Below are 22,055 nucleotides of genomic sequence, written 5' to 3'. Positions count from 1 at the left end.
ATTCATTTCTAGACCAACCTGGCTTCTACCCTCACATTCCTACCATAGTTTCTCTTGGTAAGTTTATTAATAACTTTGTACTAGTCAAGACCACAGGGCGTTTTTGGGGTTTTGTTTACTAGGTCTTTTCTGGTATATTTGACAGTGTTGATTATTCCCTTTCTCTTGAAACTCTCTACTCCTTTGGCTTCCATGACACTGTGTTCTCCTGGTTTTCCTCATAACTCTCTGGCTATTCCCTCTCTGCCTTCTCTGTGGGCTCTATCCTCCTCTTAAATATTGGGCTTCCTCGGGGTTCTCAGCTCAGCCCACCATATCTGTTACTCTTTGCACACTTGCTGTTTGACTCCATGTACTCTCATGGTTCCAACTCTGCATAAAAGTTGGTGACAGCTTTCCACTTGTATATCTCCCAGGACTTTTGGCCCACAGGCCAAATCTCCTACTGGACATCTGTCCCAAGGACTCCTCAAACTGAACATACTCAGAGCTGAACTCACCGTCTTCCCTCTCCAAACTACTCATCCATCGCTTCCTACTTCCATGAAAGCACTTACATCCTTCCAACAACGATTTCTTCCTCCTATCTCTGAAATCTCATGAGCCTCCAGGTCCTTGTCACTGTACATCCTAGAAGTTGCTCCAGTCTGCTTTTCCTCTTGATCCTTATTCTCACTGCTCCAGTTTTGGAACTCATCACCTCTTCCTTCTAACTGGTCACCCTGCTTCTCATCTTGTCTCCTATAAATCTATCCTCCATATAGCCATCAGAGAGATCAATCTAAAATGTACACCTGGCCTGCCTTTTTTTGTTTCCTATATGAGTTTTTTTCCCCCTTTTTAAATTTTTGAAGCACAAATAAAATGATGAGACTTAGAGGAAAGAGTAGGTGTCAGTCTAGATAAATTTTATGGAAGTGGTATTAAAGTGTTGAAGGAATTATCTTTTGGTGGCTGTTATAATCTCTCTGAGATTTAAGACAGCTACATTCTCAGGGTTCAGACAGAAGGCACTGTGGTAGGGGGTCACTGATTATATCTCAGTTTTTTTAAAAAAATATAGATGATAGTTGTAGGAAACAAAAGAAGTACTTACGTGTTGATACAGTCCTTAAGATACCTTTCCAGTTATACACATGTTTTTAGTCATAGTCATTTGATAATTATATGACATTAAATCCATGTTTTAGTGGTTCCTCTCTCTTTAATGCTAAAGTACAACACTTTTTATCATAGACAGCAGCAAAAGGAGTTAAGAGGAATATGGAGAACACAATTTTTGAGACATTGTAAAACCCAAAATGTATATACAGGTAATGACAGTAAGATAGTCATGACTATCAAAATAATTTCTATTTTCAGAACTTGTAGGCATTTCCTCAGTAGGCTATCAATGTGACATTGCCAGTCAAAAATCTAAGCATAATGCTCACAGGTAAAAGTACAAATGGGGCTTTACTTTTTGGCAATGTTTCCTATATAAAATGATATAGTTTCCTCAGATTGAAGATTAAATTGAGAATTAATATTGAAGCTTTTGGTTCTGTAGAGAAACACTGACCTGATGGTTATTTAAAGTCTTTTAAATATAAAGCCATATAGCATATGAGTGCTGCCTAGGGCAGCATACTACATATTAATGGAGTCCTTAAATTACTTGGAAGCCATTCATTTTGAAACATTTTGGTATATGTTTAGCTGTACTTTGGTACATTTTGACATATACTTTGCTTATTTCAATTTCTTTGCAATTTGTAACATTTTAAATTTTTAGTGCTCTATAACTGCTATTTTTAGCCAATATGAATAATCAAAATTAATTTAATGTGCTCTGATTTCAAACAGTGAAGTACATACAACTCAGAGGTAATTAATCATATCCTTTGAAAATATGTAGTAAGTGAAGGATTTAATAAATATTAAAGATATTTGAAATATTTATTGTCTACAAATTAAAGGACTGCAATATATGTATCATATGTAAATATATCAATAATGCAGAAACTGGACATTAGGACACATGTGCATGCTTTATGTTTCAAACTGTGTTCTAAAATTCAATCCTTCCAGATCAATGTTTTTCAAACATCAATGAGAGTTTGAAAAAAGACACTCAGTTTGGAAGTTAATTACACTCTAATGATAGAAAAATGAAAATGAGATCTAACAGCTATGTCTGATATTTTGTTTCTGCTTTTTAGATTTCCATTTTGACAGTGCCAGCAGAAGAACCAGGAGCTTTTGCTGTTCGGGTCATTGAGTTATGTTCCTCAACAATGACATGTATGAAAGGCACATGTAAGCACAACAGAGTCTGGTATTTTCTTTTGTGTTTGTTTAGGAAGTAAATGGGGACAGCTGTTGTTACCGTTCTCAGGGTTGTGTTAGTAGAGTTTTGCCGTATATATATATATATATATATATATATATATATATATATATATATTTTTTTTTAATCTACAGTATTTGTTCAAACAGTGTGTGTTCATACAGTAAGTCATTTCATACCTTCCCCTTGCCTCTAAACATTTCTATGGCTAAATCTTCACAGGCACCATTGTTAATCTCTCCAGTGAAAGGATTTCTGTGACTTTCCAATTCTTTCTTTCTTTTTTTTTTTTGTAACATCTTTATTGGAGTATAATTGTTTACAATGTTGTGTTCGTTTCTGCTGTATATCAGTGAATCAGCTATATGTATACATATATCCCCATATCCCCTCCCTCTTGTGTCCCCTCCCACCCTCGCTATACCACCCCTCTAGGTGGTCACAGAGCACCCAGCTGATCTCCCTGTGCTATGTGGCTGCTTTCCAGTAGCTATCTGTTTTACATTTGGTAGTGTATATATGTCAATGCTACTCTCTCACTTTGTCCCAGCTTACCCTTCCCCCTCCCTATGCCCTGAAGTCCATTCTCTGCTTCTGCATCTTTATTCCGATCCTGCCTCTAAGTTCATCAGAACCGTTTTTTTCTTTTTAGATTCCATGTATATGTGTTAGCATATGGTATTTGTTTTTCTCTTTCTGACTTCCTTCACTCTGTATGACAGACTCTAGGTCTATCCACCTCACTATAGAGGACTCAATATCATTTCTTTTTATGGCCGAGTAATATTCCATTGTATATATGTGCCACATCTTCGTTATCCATTCATCTGTCGATGGACACTTAGGTTGCTTCCATGTCCTGGCTATTGTAAATAGTGCTGCAATGAACATTGTGATACATGACTCTTTTTTTGAATTATGGTTTTTTTCAGGGTATATGCCCAGTAGTTGGATTGCTGGGTCGTATGGTAGTTCTATTTGTAGTTTTTTAAGGAACTTCCATACTCTTCTCCATAGTGGCTGTATCAATTTACATTCCCACCAACAGTGCAAGAGTGTTCCCTTTTCTCCACACCCTCTCCAGCATTTATTGTTTGTAGGTTTTTTGATGATGACCATTCTGACCAGTGTGAGGTGATACCTCACTATAGTTTTGATTTGCATTTCTCTAATGATTAGTGATGTTGAGCATCCTTTCATGTGTTTTTAGGCAATCCATGTATCTTGTCTGGAGAAATGTTTATTTAGGTCTTCTGCCCATTTTGTGATTCAGTTGTTTGTTTTTTTGATATTAAGCTACATGAGCTGCTTGTAAATTTTGGAAATTAATCCTTTGTCAGTTACTTCATTTGAAAATATTTTCTCCCATTTTGAGGGTTGTCTTTTCATCTTGTTTATGGTTTCCTTTGCTGTGGAAAAGCTTTTAAGTTTCATAGATCCCATTTGTTTATTTTTGCTTTTATTTCCATTTCTCTAGGAGGTAGGTCAAAAAGGATCTTGGTGTGATTATGTCATAGAGTGTTCTGCCTATATTTTCCTCTAAGGGTTTTATAGTGTCCATCATGTTTAATGTGTCATTTAAAGCTTGTGTTTCCTTATTTATTTTCATTTGGATGATCTGTCCATTGGTGAAAGTGGGGTGTTAAAGTCCCCTAGTAGTCTTGTGTTACTTTTGATTTCCCCTTTTATGCCTGTTAGCATTTGCCTTATATATTGAGGTGCTCCTATGTTGGGTGCAGAAATATTTACAATTGTTATATCTTCTTCTTGGATTGATCCCTTGATCATTATGTAGTGTCCTCTGTGTCTTTTGTAATAGTCTTTATTTTAAAGTCTATTTTGTCTGATATGAGAATTGCTACTCCAGCTTTCTTTAAATTTCCATTTGCATGGAATATCTTTTCCCATCCCGTCACTTTCAGTCTGTATGTGTCCCTAGGTCTGAAGTGGGTGTCTTGTAGACAGCCTACATACGGGTCTTGTTTGTATCCATTCAGCTAGTCTGTGTCTTTTGGTTGGATCATTTAATCCATTTACATTTAAGGTAATTATCAATATGTATGTTCCTATTGCCATTTTCTTAATTATTTTGGGTTTGTTTTTGTAGGTCTTTTCCTTCTCTTGTGTTTCCTGCCTAGAGAAGTTCCTTTAGCATTTGTTGTAGAGCTGGTTTGGTGGTGCTGAATTCTCTTAGCTTTTGCTTGTTTGTAAAGGTTTTGATTTCTCCATTGAATCTGAATGAGATCGTTGCTGGGTAGAGTAATCTTGGTTGTAGGTTTTTCCCTTTCATCACTTTAAATATGTCCTGCCACTCCCTTCTGGCTTGCAAAGTTTCTGATGAAAGATCAGCTGTTAAGCTTATGGGGATTCCCTTGTATGTTATTTGTTGCTTTTCCCTTGCTGCTTTTAATTTTTTTTGTGTATTTAATTTTTGATATTTTGATTATAATGTGTCTTGGCATGTTTCTCCTTGGATTTATCCTGTATGGGACTCTCTGCAATTCCTGGACTTGATTGAGTATTTCCTTTCCCATGTTAGGAAAGTTTTCAACTATAATTTCTTCCAGTATTTTCTCAGACACTTTCTTTTTCTCTTTTTCTTCTTTTGAGACCCCTATAATTTGAATGTTGGTGCGTTTAGTGTTGTCCCATAGGTCTCTGAGACTGTCCTCAATTCTTTTCATTCTTTTTTCTTTATTCTGCTCTGTGGTAATTGTTTCCACTAGTTTATCTTCCAGTTCACTTATCAGGTCTTCTGCCTCAGTTATTCTGCTATTGATTCCTTCTAGAGAATTTTTAATTTCATTTATGGTGTTGTTCATCCTTGTTTGTTTGCTCTGTAGTTCTTCTAGGTCCTTGTTAAACGTTCCTTGTATTTTCTCCATTCTTTTTCCAAGATTTTGGATCATGTTTACTAACATTACTCTGAATTCTTTTTCAGGTAGACTGTCTTTTTCCTCTTCATTTGTTTGGTCTGGTGGCTTTTTACGTTTCTCCTTCATCTGCTGTATAGTTCTCTGTCTTCTCATTTTGCTTAACTTACTGTGTTTGGGGTCTCTTTCTTGTAGTCTGCAGGTTTGTAGTTCCCGTTGTTTTTGGTGTCTGCCCCCAGTGGGTAAGGTTGATTCAGTGGGTTGTGTAGGCTTCCTGGTGGAGGGGACAGGTGTCTGTGTTCTGGTGGATGAGGCTGGATCTTGTCTTTTTGAGGGGCAGGACTGCTTCCAGTGGTGTTTTTGGGGGGTGTCTGTGAGCTTATTATGCTTTTAGGCAGCCTCTCTGTTCATGGGTGGGGGTGTGTTCCTGTCTTGCCAGTTGTTTGGCATGAGGCTTCCAGCACTGGACCTTGCTGGCCGTTGGGTGGAGCTGGGTCTTAGCTTTTAGGCAGAGATCTCTGGGATAGCTCTCGCCGATTAATATTACATGGAGTTGGGAGGTCTCTGGTGGTCCAGTGCCGTAAATTCAGCTCTCCCACATCAGAGGCTCAGGCCTGACACCAGGCTGGAGCACCAAGACCCTGTCAGCCACACAGCTCAGAAGAAAAGGGAGAAAAAGAGAAAGAAAAAAAAAGTGAAAAAAAAATAAAATAAAATAAAAACAAATAATTAAAGTAATAAAAATAAAAGTATACTTAATAAAAATGAGAGAGCAACAAAACCAATAAACAAATCCACCAATGATAACAAGTGCTAAAAACTATACTAAGATAAACATAAAAATCAGAAACAAGTCAGTCGCAGGCAGCAAACCCCAAGTCTACAGTTGCTCCCAAAGTCCACCACCTCAATTTTGGGTTGATTCCTTGTCTATTCAGGTATTCCACAGATGTAGGTACCTCAAGTTGATTGTGAGGATTTAATCTGCTGCTCCTGAGGCTGCAAGGAGAAATTTCCCTTTCTCTTCTTTGTTTGCACAACTCCTGGAGTTCAGCTTTGGAGTTAGCCCCTTCTCTGCGTGTAGGTTGCCCTCAGGCTTCTGTTTCCCCCCAGACAGGACGGGGTTAAAGCATCGGCTGATTAGGGGCCTCTGGCTCACTCAGGCTGGAAGGAGGGAGGGGTACGGTAGTTATAATTGGAATGCGGGGCGAGCCTGTGGCAGCAGAGGCCAGAGTAACATTGCACCAGCCTGAGTTGTGTGTTCTCCTGGGGAAGTTGTTCCTGGATCACGGGACCCTGGCTGTGGTGGGCTGTACAGGCTCGCAGGGTGGTGCGGTGGTGTGTAGATAGTGATCTGTGCTTGCACACAGGATTCTTGGTGGCTGCAACAGCAGCGTTAGCGTTTCATGCCTGTCTCCGGTGTCTGAGCTGATAGCCGCAGCTCACGCCCATCTCTGGAGCTCGTTTAAGCCGTACTCTGCCTTCTGTGGACAGACAGGGAAGGAATCCCCTCTCCTCGCGCATCCTGAAACAATGGTCTGTTGCCTCTTAGGTCCAGAGTTTTTCCCGGACTCCCTCCCGACTAGCTGTGGCGCACTAGCCCTCTTCAGGCTGTGTTTACGCCACCAACCCCAGTCCTCTCCCTGAGCCCGAGCCTCAGCTCCCAGCCCCCGCCCGCCCCCCGGTGGGTGAGCAGACAAGCCTCTTGGGCTGGTGAGTGCTGGTCGGCACCGATCCTCTGTGCGGGAATCTCTCCGCTTTGCCCTCCGCACCCTTGTTGCTGCACTCTCCTTCGTGGCTTCGAAGCTTCCCCCCCTCTGCCACCCACAGTCTCCGCCTGCAAAGGGGCTTCTAGTGTGTGGAAACCTTTCCTCCTTCACAACTCCCTCCCAGGGGTGCAGGTCACATTCCTATTCTTTTGTGTCTGTTTTTTCTTTTTTCTTTTGCCTACCCAGGTACATGTGGAGTTTCTTGCCTTTGGGGAGATCTGAGGTCTTCTGCCAGCGTTCAGTAGGTGTTCTGTATGAGTTGTTCCACACGTAGATGTATTTTTGATGTATTTGTGAGGAGGAAGGTGATCTCCACATCTTACTCCTCCACCATCTTGTAGGTCCTCCTATTATTCCTTTTAAGTGGGCAAACTGAAAGAGCCAGTTCACAGAGGTCTAGTTCCAAGATCCTTTGCAAGGATTCTTTCTTTAATTTTTTTAAGTTTATTGGAAACTTACTTTCACAAAATTTATTTTCTTTACTGCTAGTTTTCCTCTTTTCCTTTGAATTCTTAATCTAGTTACTGAATTTCTACCATGTATAAATCCTCAATGTATTTCTTTTTTATGAGACTAAAGTTAGGGACTAATTAATCTATCTCTTCTTTTATTTGTGTGTATTAAAATTTCTGTCTCACCACTCTCATGTATCATGCCTCCTCCAACATGTTTCTTAAAGATGTTTCAGTAAGTTGAAATCAACATGTATACATTAGCCATCACTATGCCTAGACCTAAACTGTACTTGTAGGGATTATAAAGGAACAGAGGCTGACATTCCTGATTTGAAGTATTCATAATCTTACTGCACATCTAATGGAACAAGACAATATTAACTGTGTGCTCTGGTAGGCATATCAGGATAGATAAAGATGAATACAACATAGGCCCTGAACTTGGGGGACTCACAATCTAGTGGGACAGATAAGACAAATACAGAAGTAGCTGTAAGAGGCAGACTATTAAAATACCACAAGAGAGGTACCAACAAACTAGACACTAGAGTCATAGGAGGAAAACATAACAGTATCATTAGGATGTTTTTAAATTCTATAAACTTATATTAAGTTTTACTGAAACTCTTACATGAATTATGAGAAGCAGAAGACCAATCTGGTTTGGCCTAGTCAAGGAACACTTGACTATGTTTACAAGTGTAGTGCTATTACTTAAAAAAAATGACAAAAATGTGGTCAAAGAGAAGTGAGAGCTTGATGCCAGCAGAGAGAGGGAAGAAAACTTATCCAATATTGCTGTAATCCTAAATTTCCATTTGAAAAAGTAGCTCAGAGAAGGTTTTTTTCCTTTTATAGTGATACAGGTAAATCTTTACCCTGACATCTGTCCTTATTATTTTTCCCCTATGACTTTAGCCAGTTTTTGTGTGTGTCTTTTTATCTGTGTTAGCATCTTAAGTATAAAATAAAACTGCACATTTTTAATTTTCTAAATTGCATTTATTTTATGTTTGTGAATATTTCTGTAAATTTATTTTTATTGATTATTTTTCTATGTGAAATATTTTGTATTCCCAGTCTAATAATGCATATTCACTGTTGACAATTTGGAAGATATAAAAAAAGAAAAGTAAAATTAGTATAATCTTTCTACTTAGAAATGATAAATACTTGGTTATGTTTGTCTTTTTTTGTTTGTGTATGCATGTATATTTTCATAAAAATGCAATACTAATTTATATACTGTTTTATAACCTGCTTTTTAAAAAGACTTAATAATACAACAAAAATCATTTTGCATGTCTATGATATAATTTTCAGTGATTGTGGATATGCCATTTTTATTTAATCCCATGATGTTGGATTGTTTTGAAAAATTTTACTTGATACTCCTGTAACAAGCAGCCATCTTTATAAGTAAATATTTGTGAGCATCCATTATTTTTTGTAAGATTTTTTTTAGTGGAATTATTGGGTCAAAGTGTATGGATTTTTTTTAAATTTTGGAATAATTATAGATTCATAGGAATTTGCAAAGATAGTACAGAAAGGTCCTATGTATCCTTCATCCAGTTTCTTCCAATATAGTGCAATATCAAAACCAGGAATGTGACACTGGTACAATGTGTGTATGCAGTTTTATCACATGTGTAGATTCTTATGACATTACCACAAGGATCCCTATTGTTGCCCTTTTATAGCCACAGCCAAATCCCTCCTTCCCCACACCTGTTACCTAATCCCTGGCAACCACTAATCCGTTTTCCATCTCAATAATTTTGCCATTTTGAGAATGTCATATAAAAGGAATCATACAGTATGTAGTCTTTTGAGATTGACTTTTTTCACTTGGTGTAATTTTGTTAAGGATCACCCAACCTGTTGCATGTATCAATAGTTCATTCCTGTTTATTGCAGAGTAGTATTCCATGGTAAGGTATACTTTCTTCTGGCCTTCATGGTTTCTCATGAGAAATCTGTTGTTTTTCCCCTATAGCTAGTGTTTGTTTGTTTGTTTGTTTTTCTCTCAAGGCTGCTTTCAAGATTTTTTTCTTAGTCTTTAATTTTTAGAAGTTTGATTATGATGTGTCTTGGAATGTATTTCTTTGGATTTATTCTATCAATATTTGGAATTTGTGCACCTTCTTGAATCTGCACGTTTATATATTTTGTCAAATTTGGGAAATTTTCATCCTTTATTTCTTTGAGTACTTTTCAGCCAACCCTCTTTCTCCTCCTTCTTCTGGGAGGAAACATGTCTATTAGATCTTTCACTATAGTTCCACATGTCTCTGAGGCTCTGTTCATTTTTTTTATTCAAAGATATTTATTACACCTATTGACAGCAGTGTACCCTGCTAGACACAGTGGATTATATGAAGGAGTATAGCCAAAGTGGTAACAATACTAAGATAGTATTGATACAGAGAGTACAAAGATAGTACAAAGAGCAAGAAGAGCCCAAACTGCATGTATTTCTGTTCATGTTCATATAGTCTGTTTTCTCTCTTTTGTTCATATTGTGTCATATTTCTACAGTTCTACTTTTAAGTTCACTGATTCTTTCGTCTGTGCATTCCATTCTGCTCTTGGACCCAACCATTATGTTTTAAAGTTTTAATTATTACATTTTTGGTTTAAAATTTTCCATTTGGTTCTTCTTTAAATCTTATACTTGTTACTTGTGGAATACATCAGGATTTTCAGAACTCTAGTGAAGAAGCAGGTATCAGGAGACGACTAACCCATGATTGATTAGAACAAGAATTCATTACTAAGATGGAATGAACTGATGAGGGATGGTTGTGACTTTTTATTTTTTAGATTACTGTTAATGTTTTAATGTTCTTTTTTTCTGGATTTAAGGAGCCCTTTTTTTTTCTTAAGCTATCTATAAATTATAATGATTATGTATATTGTGCTTTGTAAACAGAAATGAACAATTTATCTTTTCTCAAAAAAAAAATCTTCTACTTGTTTGCTAAGGCTTTCTCTTTCTTTGCTGAGACAGTTTGTTTCATTTGTTTCCAGCATGTATGTTTGTAATTGGTCATTGATGCTTTTTTTTTTTTTTTGGCTGCGTTGGGTCTTCAATGCTGCACATGGGCTTTCTCTGGTTGCGGTGAGCAGGGGTTACTCTTCGTTGTAGTGCGTGGGCTTCTCATTGCAGTGGCTTCTCTTGTTGCAGAGCACGGGCTCTAGGCACACGGGCTTCAGTAGTTGCGGTGTGTGGGCTCAGTAGTTGTAGTGCACAGGACCAGTTAGTTGTGGCTCGTGGGCTTTAGAGTGCAGACTCAGTAGTTGTGGTGCATGGACTTAGTTGTTCCGCGGCCTGTGGGATCTTCCCAGACCAGGGATCAAACCCTTGTCCCCTGCATTGGCAGGCGTATTCTTAACCACTGTGCCACCAGGGAAGTCGCTGATGCACTTTTATGATTGCTACATTAAATCTTCAGACAAGTACAGCAGCTGTGTCGTGTTGGCATCTGCTGATTGTCTTTTCTTATTCAAGTTGAGGTTTTCCTGGTTCTTGGTATAATGAGTAATTTTGGATTGATACCCAGGCATTTTTGTTATATAATGGGACTTAGATCTTATTCTTAGGCTTCCTCTGACACTGCTCTGGTGGGGAAAGGGAGTGCTCCCTTGTTACTGCCAGGTGGTAGTGGAAGTCCTGGTTCCCCACTTGGCCTCTCCTGGCACCCAGAGGTTGGAGAACTTCCTTATTACTGCTGAGTGATTGTAGTGCCGGCTCTCCACTAGGCCTCCACTCATTCCAGCCTGGCTAGGAGGAGCAGCAGTGTCTCGACACTGCTCCCCACATGGCCTCAATGACACCGTGGGGAGAGGGTGTGGCCTCATTACTCAGGCAATGGTGAGAGACTTCACTCTCCATTTGGCCTCCTATGACACCACTACAGTGGGACTGGGGAGCGGTCCTCATTACTGCTGGTAGGGGTGAAAATCTAGGATCCCATCATGGTCTCTGCTGACATGGTAGAGGATGAGGACTGTTTCTCCATGTGGGGATGAAAGTCCTGGCTCCATACTTGGCCTTCTTTGACACCACCCTACCAGGGAGGTTGGGGCACCTCATTACAGCCTGGTGAAGAGTGGAAGTCTACACTCCCCATTCAACCTTTAATGGTGAGTGTAGAGGTTGCGCCTTGGTTTTTTTCTATGGTCTTTGACTGGGGTAGAACAACTATGTCTAAAAGTTTTTTATCTTGCTAGGTTGCCCCTTTCCTGGTCTTTTGACTAATGAGAGCAGACTTTTGTTGGGGCTTTGTTTGTCTGAGTCCATTGATGTTTCTTGGTTGCCATTTTCTCTGGTAACCAGTCTGAGATACATGAGGCAAAAAGAGAACCCAGGGAGGGAATTCCCCGGTGGCACAGTGTTTAAGAATCCGACTGCTTATGCAGGGGACACAAGTTCAAGCCCTAGTTCAGGAAGATCCCACATGCCGTGGAGCAACTAAGCCCATGCGCCACAACTACTGAGCCTGGCCTCTATAGCTTGCGAGCCATAACTACTGAAGCCCGTGCGCCTAAAGTCTGTGGTCCACCACAAGAGAAGCCATCGCAATGAGAAGCCTGCACACCACACCGAAGAGTAGCCCCTGCTCACCACAGCTAGGGAAAGCCCACACACAGCAATGAAGACCCAACGCAGCCAATAATTAATTAATTAATTTTTAAAAACAAAAGAAAACCCAGGGAACTCTGCCATTTTGTTCCTTTGGTCCCAAGGTCCCTAGCTGGTCTGCTTTTCTTCTCTGTACTTCAGGGTTTTCTTACGTTTGTTTTATATATTATGTCCAAAATTTTTAGCTGTAGTTAGCAAGAACGATAGAGAAGAGTACCTTTACTCCATCTTTCTGGAAATGGAAGTCCCAAAGTTTCTGAAAGTTTCTGGAGTTTTTAGGGCTTTTGATACATAATGTCAAATTGCCCCTCTCCCAAAGTGGTATCAACTTGCATATCCACTGGTAGTTTATAAGCAAACATGTCTGTTTCTCTAAACAAACAAGAGCACTGGGTATTATCAAATCTCCATTGCCAGTTTGAAAGTAGAAAATATTTTGTTTAAATGTGTATTTAATAATTCATGAAGTTGACCATCCTTTCTTAGTGTTTATTGGGTATTTATACTTTTTCTATGAATCCCTTATTCATTTCATTTGTCTATTGATTATTCTTTTCTTATCAACTTATAAGCACAATATAAACATTAAGGGTAAAAAAATAATTAAAAATAAACATTCATGAAAAGCTGTTCAGCATCACTAATTATTGGAGAAATGCAAATCAACACTACAATGAGGTATCACCTCACAGCGGTTAGAATGGCCATCATCAAAAAAATCTACAAACAGGGCTTCCCTGGTGGCACAGTTGTTGGGAGTCCACCTGCTGATGCAGGGGACACGGGTTCGTGCCCCGGTCTGGGAAGATCCCACATGCCGCGGAGTGGCTGGGCCCGTGAGCCATGGCCGCTGACCCTGCGCGTCTGGAGCCTGTGCTCCGCAACGGGAGAGGCCACAACAGTGAGAGGCCCGTGTACCGCAAAAAAAAAAAAAAAAAAATCTAAAAACAATAAATGCTGGAGAGGGTGTGGAGAAAAAGGAACCTTCCTACACTGTTGGTGGGAATAGAAATTGGTACAGCCACTATGGAGAAGAGTGTGGAGGTTCCTTAGAAAACTAAAAATAGAGCTGACATGTGATCCAGCAATCCAACTCCTGGGCGTATACCCGGAGAAACCCATAATTCAAAAGGATACATGCACCTCAATGTTTATTGCAGCACTATTTACAATAGCCAGGACATGGAAGCAACCTAAATGCCCATCTTCGGATGAATGGATAAAGGAGATGTGGCACATATATACAATGGAATATTACTCAGCCATAAAAAGAAACGAAATTGAGCTATTTGTAGTGAGGTGGATGGACCTAGAGTTTGTCATACAGAGTGAAGTAAGTCAGAAGGAGAAAGGCAAATACCGTATGCTAACACATATATATGGAATCTAAGAAAAAAAATTTAATGAAGAACCTAGGAGTAAGACGGGAATAAAGATGCAGACCTACTAGAGAATGGACTTGAGGATTTGGGGAGGGGGAAGGGTAAGCTGTGACAAAGTGAGAGAGTGGCATGGATATATACACTACCAAACGTATATACACTACCAAACGTAAAATAGATAGCTAGTGGGAAGCAGCCACATAGCACAGGGAGATCAGCTCGATGGTTTGTGACCACCTAGAGGGGTGGGATAGGGAGGGTGGGAAGGAGGGAGACGCAAGAGGGAAGAGATATGGGAACATATGTATATGTATAACTGATTCACTTTGTTATAAAGCAGAAACTAACACACCATTGTAAAGCAATTATGTTCCAATAAAGATGTAAAAAAAAAAAAAAGAAACTTTGCAGTTTCATATTAACTATAATGATAACATAAAGTTTGCTTATATAAATTTTCTGTCATGAGTAAAATTTTTGAACTAATTTTGTATTGTGAGGGATGAACCTATTTGTGTGTTTATATATACATATGCAGACACATACGTGTATTTATTGGTACATCACTGTATAGGAAACAAATTCCAAAGAGTATATGCCAAAATAGTCGTAACAGTGGTTATCCCTAAATGGTGGGAAGACAGGTAACTAACTTTTTTTTTTATTTGTTTACCTTGATTTTCTGATTTCTCTACAGTATGAATTAAAAACAGATTTAACTGGTTATGCCACAAAGGGATCATATTACAGACATGTATAATAGTGTAGCCAAAATTTGACATACTATACCAGATGTTTGTTATAATTTTGATTATGTACAATTTAATCCACAGTTCGGGGTGTTTATTTCCAGGCTGCTACAGTATAAAAATGTTTCAAGTGGTCATTAAATTTGAGCATTTTTCTTTATGCTCATTACTATCAAACCTTCCTACTTTGATACATAATTTCCTGAAATTTTAAACCACTTTTCCAAATTGCCTCACAACATACTAATCAGTGACCCATCTTAAGTTAGCCCTTTCCCATGTGGCTCCTTCCTTCTTTGTCATTTGGATTCTGTTCCTGCTTAATTCATTTATGTATGTGTGTGTATACTTTCTCATCCCCAAACCTCTTCTTCAGGTCAGCTCATTCAGGAAAGTCTTTCTAATGATTGAGAAGAACAAAGCATGTATCTTTGTGTTCTGTAGTCATATGTAGCATGAAGTGGTACTGTGATCTTCACATTTTTTAAAAAAAAGCAATATCTTAGTTATTTTAAACATCACCGGGACATTTCCTTGGAATTTTGACATTGTTAAATTTCCAATATATTCTTTGGGGGAAACACTAAAATGCATTTCACATGTATGTATTTGTCTTAGTAGCTTTCTCATATAATAGAGTTATATTTATTCATGGAATCACTATAGAGGTCAAGGAACTTCCCTCATATTATTAAATTCTCCAGGGTTAAATGTTATGTGGTAAGAAATGGTGGTAGGACATCTCTGCACTTTCCAAATATAGGAGATCCCCACCTTTGGATGAAGTGTATTCTTTGACAATATCTATTAAAGCAATTTGTGTTGAGGCAAACTTTTGTCTACTCACCCCTGCATTTCACACAGAGACTGTCATAAGCTTCGTAAGGGTTGTCCTTGCAGACTGGTTTAAATGCCTGTTCATCCTTCAAATCTTAGTTCAAATATTATCACCTTCCCCTGCCTCATTCATGTACTTAGGCTTTTGCTCCTATATTTAGGTAGAACTCGAACTTCTTTGTAAGTTAACATTTATTACAATTTAATAGTAATGATAATTAACATTTATCAAGTACTTAATATATGCAGGCTCTGTTCTAAGTTCTTCACATGGATTAACTTATCCCTCACAACAAATCTGAGATAGGTGCCATTGTCTTTTCTATTATTCAGATGAGGAAACTGAGACACAGAAAAGGTAAATGATTCACCCAGGGTCACAGATTTAGTAAGAGGGAGAAGCAGAATTTGAACCCGGACAGTCTGACTCTAGGGCTTACACTTTTAACCACCATGCTATACTGTTTCTCAGAGTAGTTGTAGCATAATTAGCTTTACATTTCTTATCCAATATGAGGAACAGAACCATGGCTTGCCATTTCTATTCCTAGAACTTAAGTATTGGGTTGGCCAAAAAGTGCCTTCAGTTTTTAAGTAAAAGTAAGACACATTTTTCATTTTCACCAAGAGCTTTATTGAACAATGTATTCACCCTTTTGTTCCACTACCTTCTGCCATTTTTCAGGCAACTTCATAATTCCATCTTCCCAAAACTTTTTATCTTTTTGAGCAAAGAACTGTTCCAGGTGCCTTCTAGAGTCTTCCGGGGAACTGACACTTTTTCCATTAAGAGAATTTTGTGAAGACCGAAATAAATGGAATCCGAAGGTGCAACGTCTGGTGAATACGGCGGATGAATCAGAACTTCCGAGCCAAGCTGTAACAGTTTTTGCCTGGTCATCAAAAAAACATGTGGTCTTGTGGTATCCTGATGGAAGAGTACGCGTTTTCTGTTTACTATTTCCATATACTTTTTGTCGAGTGCTGCTTTCAGTTGGTCTAATGGGGAACAGTACTTTTTGGAATTAATCGTTTGATTTTCTGGAAGGAGCTCATAATAGAGGACTCCCTTCCAATCCCACCATATACACATCACGTTGTTTAGATGAAGACCGGCCTTTGGTGTGGTTGGTGGTGGTTCATTTAGCTTGCCCCACAATCTCTTTTCTTCCACATTATAGTACAGTATCCACTTTTCATCGCCTGTCACAATTTGTTTTAAAAACGGAACGTTTCAGTAGAGAATTGCATGCGGAAATACGGTCGAGAAGGTTTTTTTCCATAGTGGAACCCAAACATCAAAGCGATTAACATAACCAAGCTGATGCAAATGATTTTCAACACTTGATTTGGATATTTTGAGTATGTCGGCTATCTCCCACATGGTATAATGTTTATTGTTCTCAATTAATGTCTCGATTTGATCACTATCAACTTCAACTGGTCTACCTGACCATGGAGCATCTTCCAGCTAGAAATCTCCAGCACAGAACTTCTCAAACCACTTTTTTTTTTAAATGTTGAGCCTTCTTTTAATTTATTTATTTCTATTTTTGGCTGTGTTGGGTCTTCGTTTCTGTGTGAGGGCTTTCTCTAGTTGTGGCAAGTGGGGGCCACTCTTCATTGCGGTGTGCGGGCCTCTCACTGTCGTGGCCTCTCGTTGCGGAGCACAGGCTCCAGACACGCAGGCTTAGTAGTTGTGGCTTACGGGCCTAGTTGCTCCATGGCACGTGGGATCTTCCGAGACCTGGGCTCAAACCCGTGTCCCCTGCATTAGCAGGCAGATTCTCAACAACTGCGCCACCAGGGAAGACCGCAAACCACTTTTGACATGTTCGGATCAGTCACAGCACCTTCTCCATACACTGCACATATCTTTTTGTGCGTTTCAGTTGCATTTTTACCTTTCCTGAAATAATAAAGAAGAATATGCAGAAAATTGCTTTTTTAATTCCATGTTCAATATTAAAATTGCTAAACAAAAATTCACAAATTTTGATAAGTCTTTCGTAAATGCACACTGATATGACAGCTCTCACATACAGTCTAAGAAAACTGTTTTGAATAAAGTTAAAGAAAACTAAGTGCTACTAGAGCCATCTTATGGAAAAAGCCAAATGAACCTTTTGGTCAACCCAATATGTACATTATGCTTAGTACTTTGAGTAAAAAAAAAAAAACTACCTGCATAGTCTTGTTTCTTCTTTTTTTATTTTTTTTACATCTTTATTGGAATATAATTGCTTTACAATGGTGTGTTAGTTTCTGATTTGTAACAAAGTGAATCAGTTATACATATACATGTGTTACCATATCTCTTCTCTCTTGCGTCTCCCTCCCTCAAACCCTCCCTATCCCACCCCTCCAGGCTGTCACAAAGCACCGACCTGATCTCCCTGTGCTATGCGGCTGCTTCCCACTAGCTATCTACCTTACGTTTGGTAGTGTATATATGTCCATGCCTCTCTCTCGCTTTGTCACAGCTTACCCTTCCCCCTCCCCATATCCTCAAGTCCATTCTCTAGTAGGTCTGTGTCTGTTCCTTTCTTACACCTAGGTTCTTCATGACATTTTTTTTTCTTAAATTCCATACATATGTGTTAGCATACAGTATTTGTCTTTCTCTTTCTGACTTACTTCACTCTGTATGACAGACTCTAGGTCTATGCACCTCATTAAAATAACTCAATTTTGTTTCCTTTTATGGCTGAGTAATATTCCATTGTATATATGAGCCACATCTTCTTTATCCATTCATCCGATGATGGACACTTAGGTTGTTTCCATCTCTGGGCTATTGTAAATAGAGCTGCAATGAACATTTTGGTACTTGACACTTTTTGAATTATATTTTTCTCAGGGTATATGCCCAGTAGTGGGATTGCTGGGTCATATGGTAGTTCTATTTGTAGTTTTTTTTAAGGAAGCTCCATACTGTTCTCCACAGTGGCTATATCAATTTACATGCCCACCAACAGTGCAAGAGGGTTCCCTTTTCTCCACACCCTCTCCAGCATTTATTGTTTCTAGATTTTTTGATGATGGCCATTCTGACTGGTGTGAGATGATATCTCATTGTAGTTTTGATTTGCATTTCTCTAATGATTAATGAAGTTGAGCATTCTTTCATGTGTTTCTTGGCACTCTGTATATCTTCTTTGGAGAAATGTCTATTTAGGTCTTATGCCCATTTTTGGATTGGGTTTTTTGTTTTCTTGTTATTGAGCTGCATGAGCTGCTTATAAATTTTGGAGATTAATCTTTGTCAGTTGCTTCATTTGCAAATATTTTCTCCCATTCTGAGGGTTGTCTTTTGGACTTGTTTATGGTTTCCTTTGCAGTGCAAAAGCTTTGAAGTTTCATTAGGTCCCATTTGTTTATTTTGGTTTTTATTTGCATTTCTCTAGGAGGTGGGTCAAAAAGGATCTTGCTGTGATTTATGTCATAGAGTGTTCTGCTTATGTTTTCCTCTAAGAGTTTGATAGTTTCTCCCCTTACATTTAGGTCTTTAATCCATTTTGGGCTTATTTTTGTGTATGGTGTTAGGGAGTGATCTAATTTCATACTTTTACATGTACCTGTCCAGTTTTCCCAGCACCATTTATTGAACTGGCTGTCCTTTCTCCACTATACCTTCCTGCCTCCTTTATCAGAGATAAGGTGACCATATGTGTGTGGGTTTATCTCTGGGCTTTCTATCCTTTTCCATTGATCTATCTTTCTGTTTTTGTGCCAATACCATACTGTCTTGATTACTGTAGCTTTGTAGTATAGTCTGAAGTCAGGGAGCCTGATTCCTCCAGCTCCGTTTTTCGTTCTCCAGATTGCTTTGGATATTCTGGGTCTTTTGTGTTTCCATACCAATTGTGAATTTTTTTGTTCTAGTTCTGTGAAAAATACCAGTGGTAGTTTGATAGGGATTTCATTGAATCTGTAGATTGCTTTGGGTAGTAGAGTCATTTTGACAATGTTGATTCTTCCAATCCAAGAACATGGTATATCTCTCCATCTATTTGTATCATCTTTAATTTCTTTCATCAGTGTCTTATAATTTTCTGCATACAAGTCTTTTGTCTCCTTAGGTAGGTTTATTCCTAGATATTTTAATCTTTTTGTTGCAATGGTAAATGGGAGTGTTTTCTTGATTTCACTTTCAGATTTTTCATCATTAGTGTACAGGAATGCCAGAGATTTCTGTGCATAAATTTTGTATCCTGCTACTTTATCAGCTTCATTGATTAGCTCTAGTAGTTTTCTGGTAGCATCTTTAGGATTCTCTATGTATACTATCCTGTCATCCGCAAACAGTGACAGCTTTACTTCTTCTTTTCCGATTTGGATTCCTTTTATTTCCTTTTCTTCTCTGATTGCTGTGGCTAAAACTTCCAAAACTATGTTAAATAGGAGTGGTGAGAGTGGGCAACCTTGTCTTATTCCTGATCTTAGTGGAAATGCTTTCAGCTTGTCACCATTGAGGACGATGTTGGCTGTGGGTTTGTCATATATGGCCTTTATTATGTTGAGGAAAGTTCCCTCTATGCCTACTTTCTGCAGGGTTTTTATCATAAATGGGTGTTGAATTTTGTCAAAAACTTTCTCTGCATCTATTGAGATATGGTTTTTCTCCTTCAGTTTGTTAATATGGTTTATCACATTGATTGTTTTGCATATATTGAAGAATCCTTGCATTCCTGGAATAAACCCTACTGGATCATGCTGTATGATCCTTTTAATGTGTTGTTGGATTCTGTTTGCTAGTATTTTGTTGAGGATTTTTGCATCTATGTTCATCAGTGATATTGGCCTGTAGTTTTCTTTCATTGTGACATCCTTCTCTGGTTTTCGTATCAAGGTGATGGTGGCCTCGTAGAAGGAGTTTGGGAGTGCTCCTCCCTCTGCTATATTTTAGAAGAGTTTGAGAAGGATAGGTGTTAGTTCTTCTCTAAATGTTTGATAGAATTCGCGTGTGAAGTAATCTGGTCCTGGGCTTTTGTTTGTTGGAAGATTTTTAATTACAGTTTCAATTTCAGTGCTTGTGATTGGTCTGTTCATATTTTTATTTCTTCCAGATTCAGTCTTGGCAGGTTGTGCATGTCTAAGAATTTGTCCATTTCTTCCAGGTTGTCCATTTTATTGGCATAGAGTTGCTTGTAGTAATCTCTCATGATCTTTTGTACTTCTGCAGTGTCAGTTGTTACTTCTCCTTTTTCATTTCTAATTCTATTGATTTGAGTCTTCTCCCTTTTTTTCTTGATGAGTCTGGCTAATGGTTTGTCAATTTTGTTTATCTTCTCAAAGAACCAGCTTTTAGTTTTATTGATCTTTGCTATCATTTCCTTCATTTCTTTTTCATTTATTTCTGATCTGATTTTTATGATTTCTTTCCTTCTACTGACTTTGGGGTTTTTTTGTTCTTCTTTCTCTTATTGCTTTAGGTGCAAGGTTAGGTTGTTTATTCAAGGTGTTTACTGATTCTTAAGATAGGATTGTATTGCTATAAACTTCCCTCTTAGAACTGCTTTTGCTGCATCCCATAGATTTTGGTTCGTCGTGTCTCCACTGTCATTTTTTTCTAGGTATTTTTTGATTTCTTCTTTGATTTCTTCAGTGATCACTTCGTTATTAAGTAGTGTATTGTTTAGCCTCCATGTGTTTGTATATTTTACAGATCTTTTCCTGTAATTGATATCTAGTCTCATAGCGTTGTGGTTGGAAATGTTACTTGAAACAATTTCAATTTTCTTAAATTTATCAAGGCTTGACTTGTGACCCAAGATATGATCTATCCTGGAGAATGTTTCATGAGCACTTGAGAAAAATGTGTATTCTGTTGTTTTTGGATGGAATGTCCTATAAATATCAATTAAGTCCATCTTTTTTAATGTATCATTTAAAGGTTGTGTTTCCTTACTTATTTTCATTTTGGATGGCCTGTCCATTGGTGAATGTGGGGTGTTAAAGTCCCCTATTATGAATGTGTTACTGTCGATTTCCCCTTTTATGGCTGTTAGTATTTGCCTTGTGTATTGAGGTGCTCCTATGTTGGGTGCATAAATATTTACAATTGTTATATCTTCCTCTTGGATCGATCCCTTGGTCATTATGTAGTGTCCTTCTTTGTCTCTTCTAATAGTTTTTATTTTAACATCTATTTTGTCTGATATGAGAATTGCTACTCCAGCTTTCTTTTGGTTTCCATTTGCATGAAATTTCTTTTTTCCATCCCCTTCCTTTCAGTCTGTATGTGTCTCTAGGTCTGAAGTGGCTCTCTTGGAGACAGCAAATATGTGGGTCTTGTTTTTGTATCCATGCAGCCAATCTGTGTCTTTTGGTGGGAGCATTTAGTCTATTTACATTTAACGTAATTATCGATATGTGTGTTCCTATTCCCATTTTCTTAACTGTTTTGGGTTCGTTATTGTAGGTCTTTTCCTTCTCTTGTGTTTCTTGCCTAAAGAAGTTCCTTTAGCAGTTGTTGTAATGCTGGTTTGGTGGTGCTGAACTCTCTCAGCTTTTGCTTGTCTGTAAAAGTTTTAATTTCTCCATCAAATCTGAATGAGATCCTTTCTGGGTAGAGTAATCTTGGTTGCAGGTTTTTCTCCTTCATCACTTTAAATATGTCCTGCCACCCACTTCTGGCTTGCAGAGTTTCTGCTGAAAGTTCAGCTGTTAACCGTATGGGGATTCCCTTGTGTGTTTGTTGTTTTTCCCTTGCTGCCTTTAGTATGTTTTCTTTGTATTTAATTTTTGACAGTTTGATTAATATGTGTCTTGCCGTATTTCTCCTTGGATTTATCCTGTATGGGACTCTCTGTGCTTCCTGGACTTGATCAACTATTTCCTTTCCCATATTAGGGATGTTTTCAACTATAATCTCTTCAAATATGTTCTCAGTCCCTTTCTTTTTCTCTTCTTCTTCTGGAACCCCTATAATTCTAATGTTGATGCGTTTAATGTTGTCCCAGAGGTCTCTGAGACTGTCCTCAGTTCTTTTCATTCTCTTTTCTTTATTC

General features: G+C 38.3%; 1 protein-coding gene across 1 annotated transcript in view; it reads left to right on the top strand.

The window, feature by feature from the left end:
- The window catches only part of CHM (CHM Rab escort protein), a 195,883-nt gene that overhangs the window by 144,632 nt on the left and 29,196 nt on the right, over positions 1-22,055 (top strand). Inside the window, exon 12 of the mRNA XM_082864245.1 lies at positions 2,202-2,298. Coding sequence (XP_082720371.1) covers positions 2,202-2,298 — 97 coding nt within the window. The remainder of the gene's footprint in view (positions 1-2,201; positions 2,299-22,055) is intronic.

Source organism: Leucopleurus acutus (assembly GCF_964270905.1).
Source record: "Leucopleurus acutus genome assembly, chromosome: X".
Lineage (NCBI taxonomy): Eukaryota > Metazoa > Chordata > Mammalia > Artiodactyla > Delphinidae > Leucopleurus > Leucopleurus acutus.
Note: the sequence above shows the minus strand (reverse complement) of the source record. Positions and strands in the feature narration are given on the sequence as shown.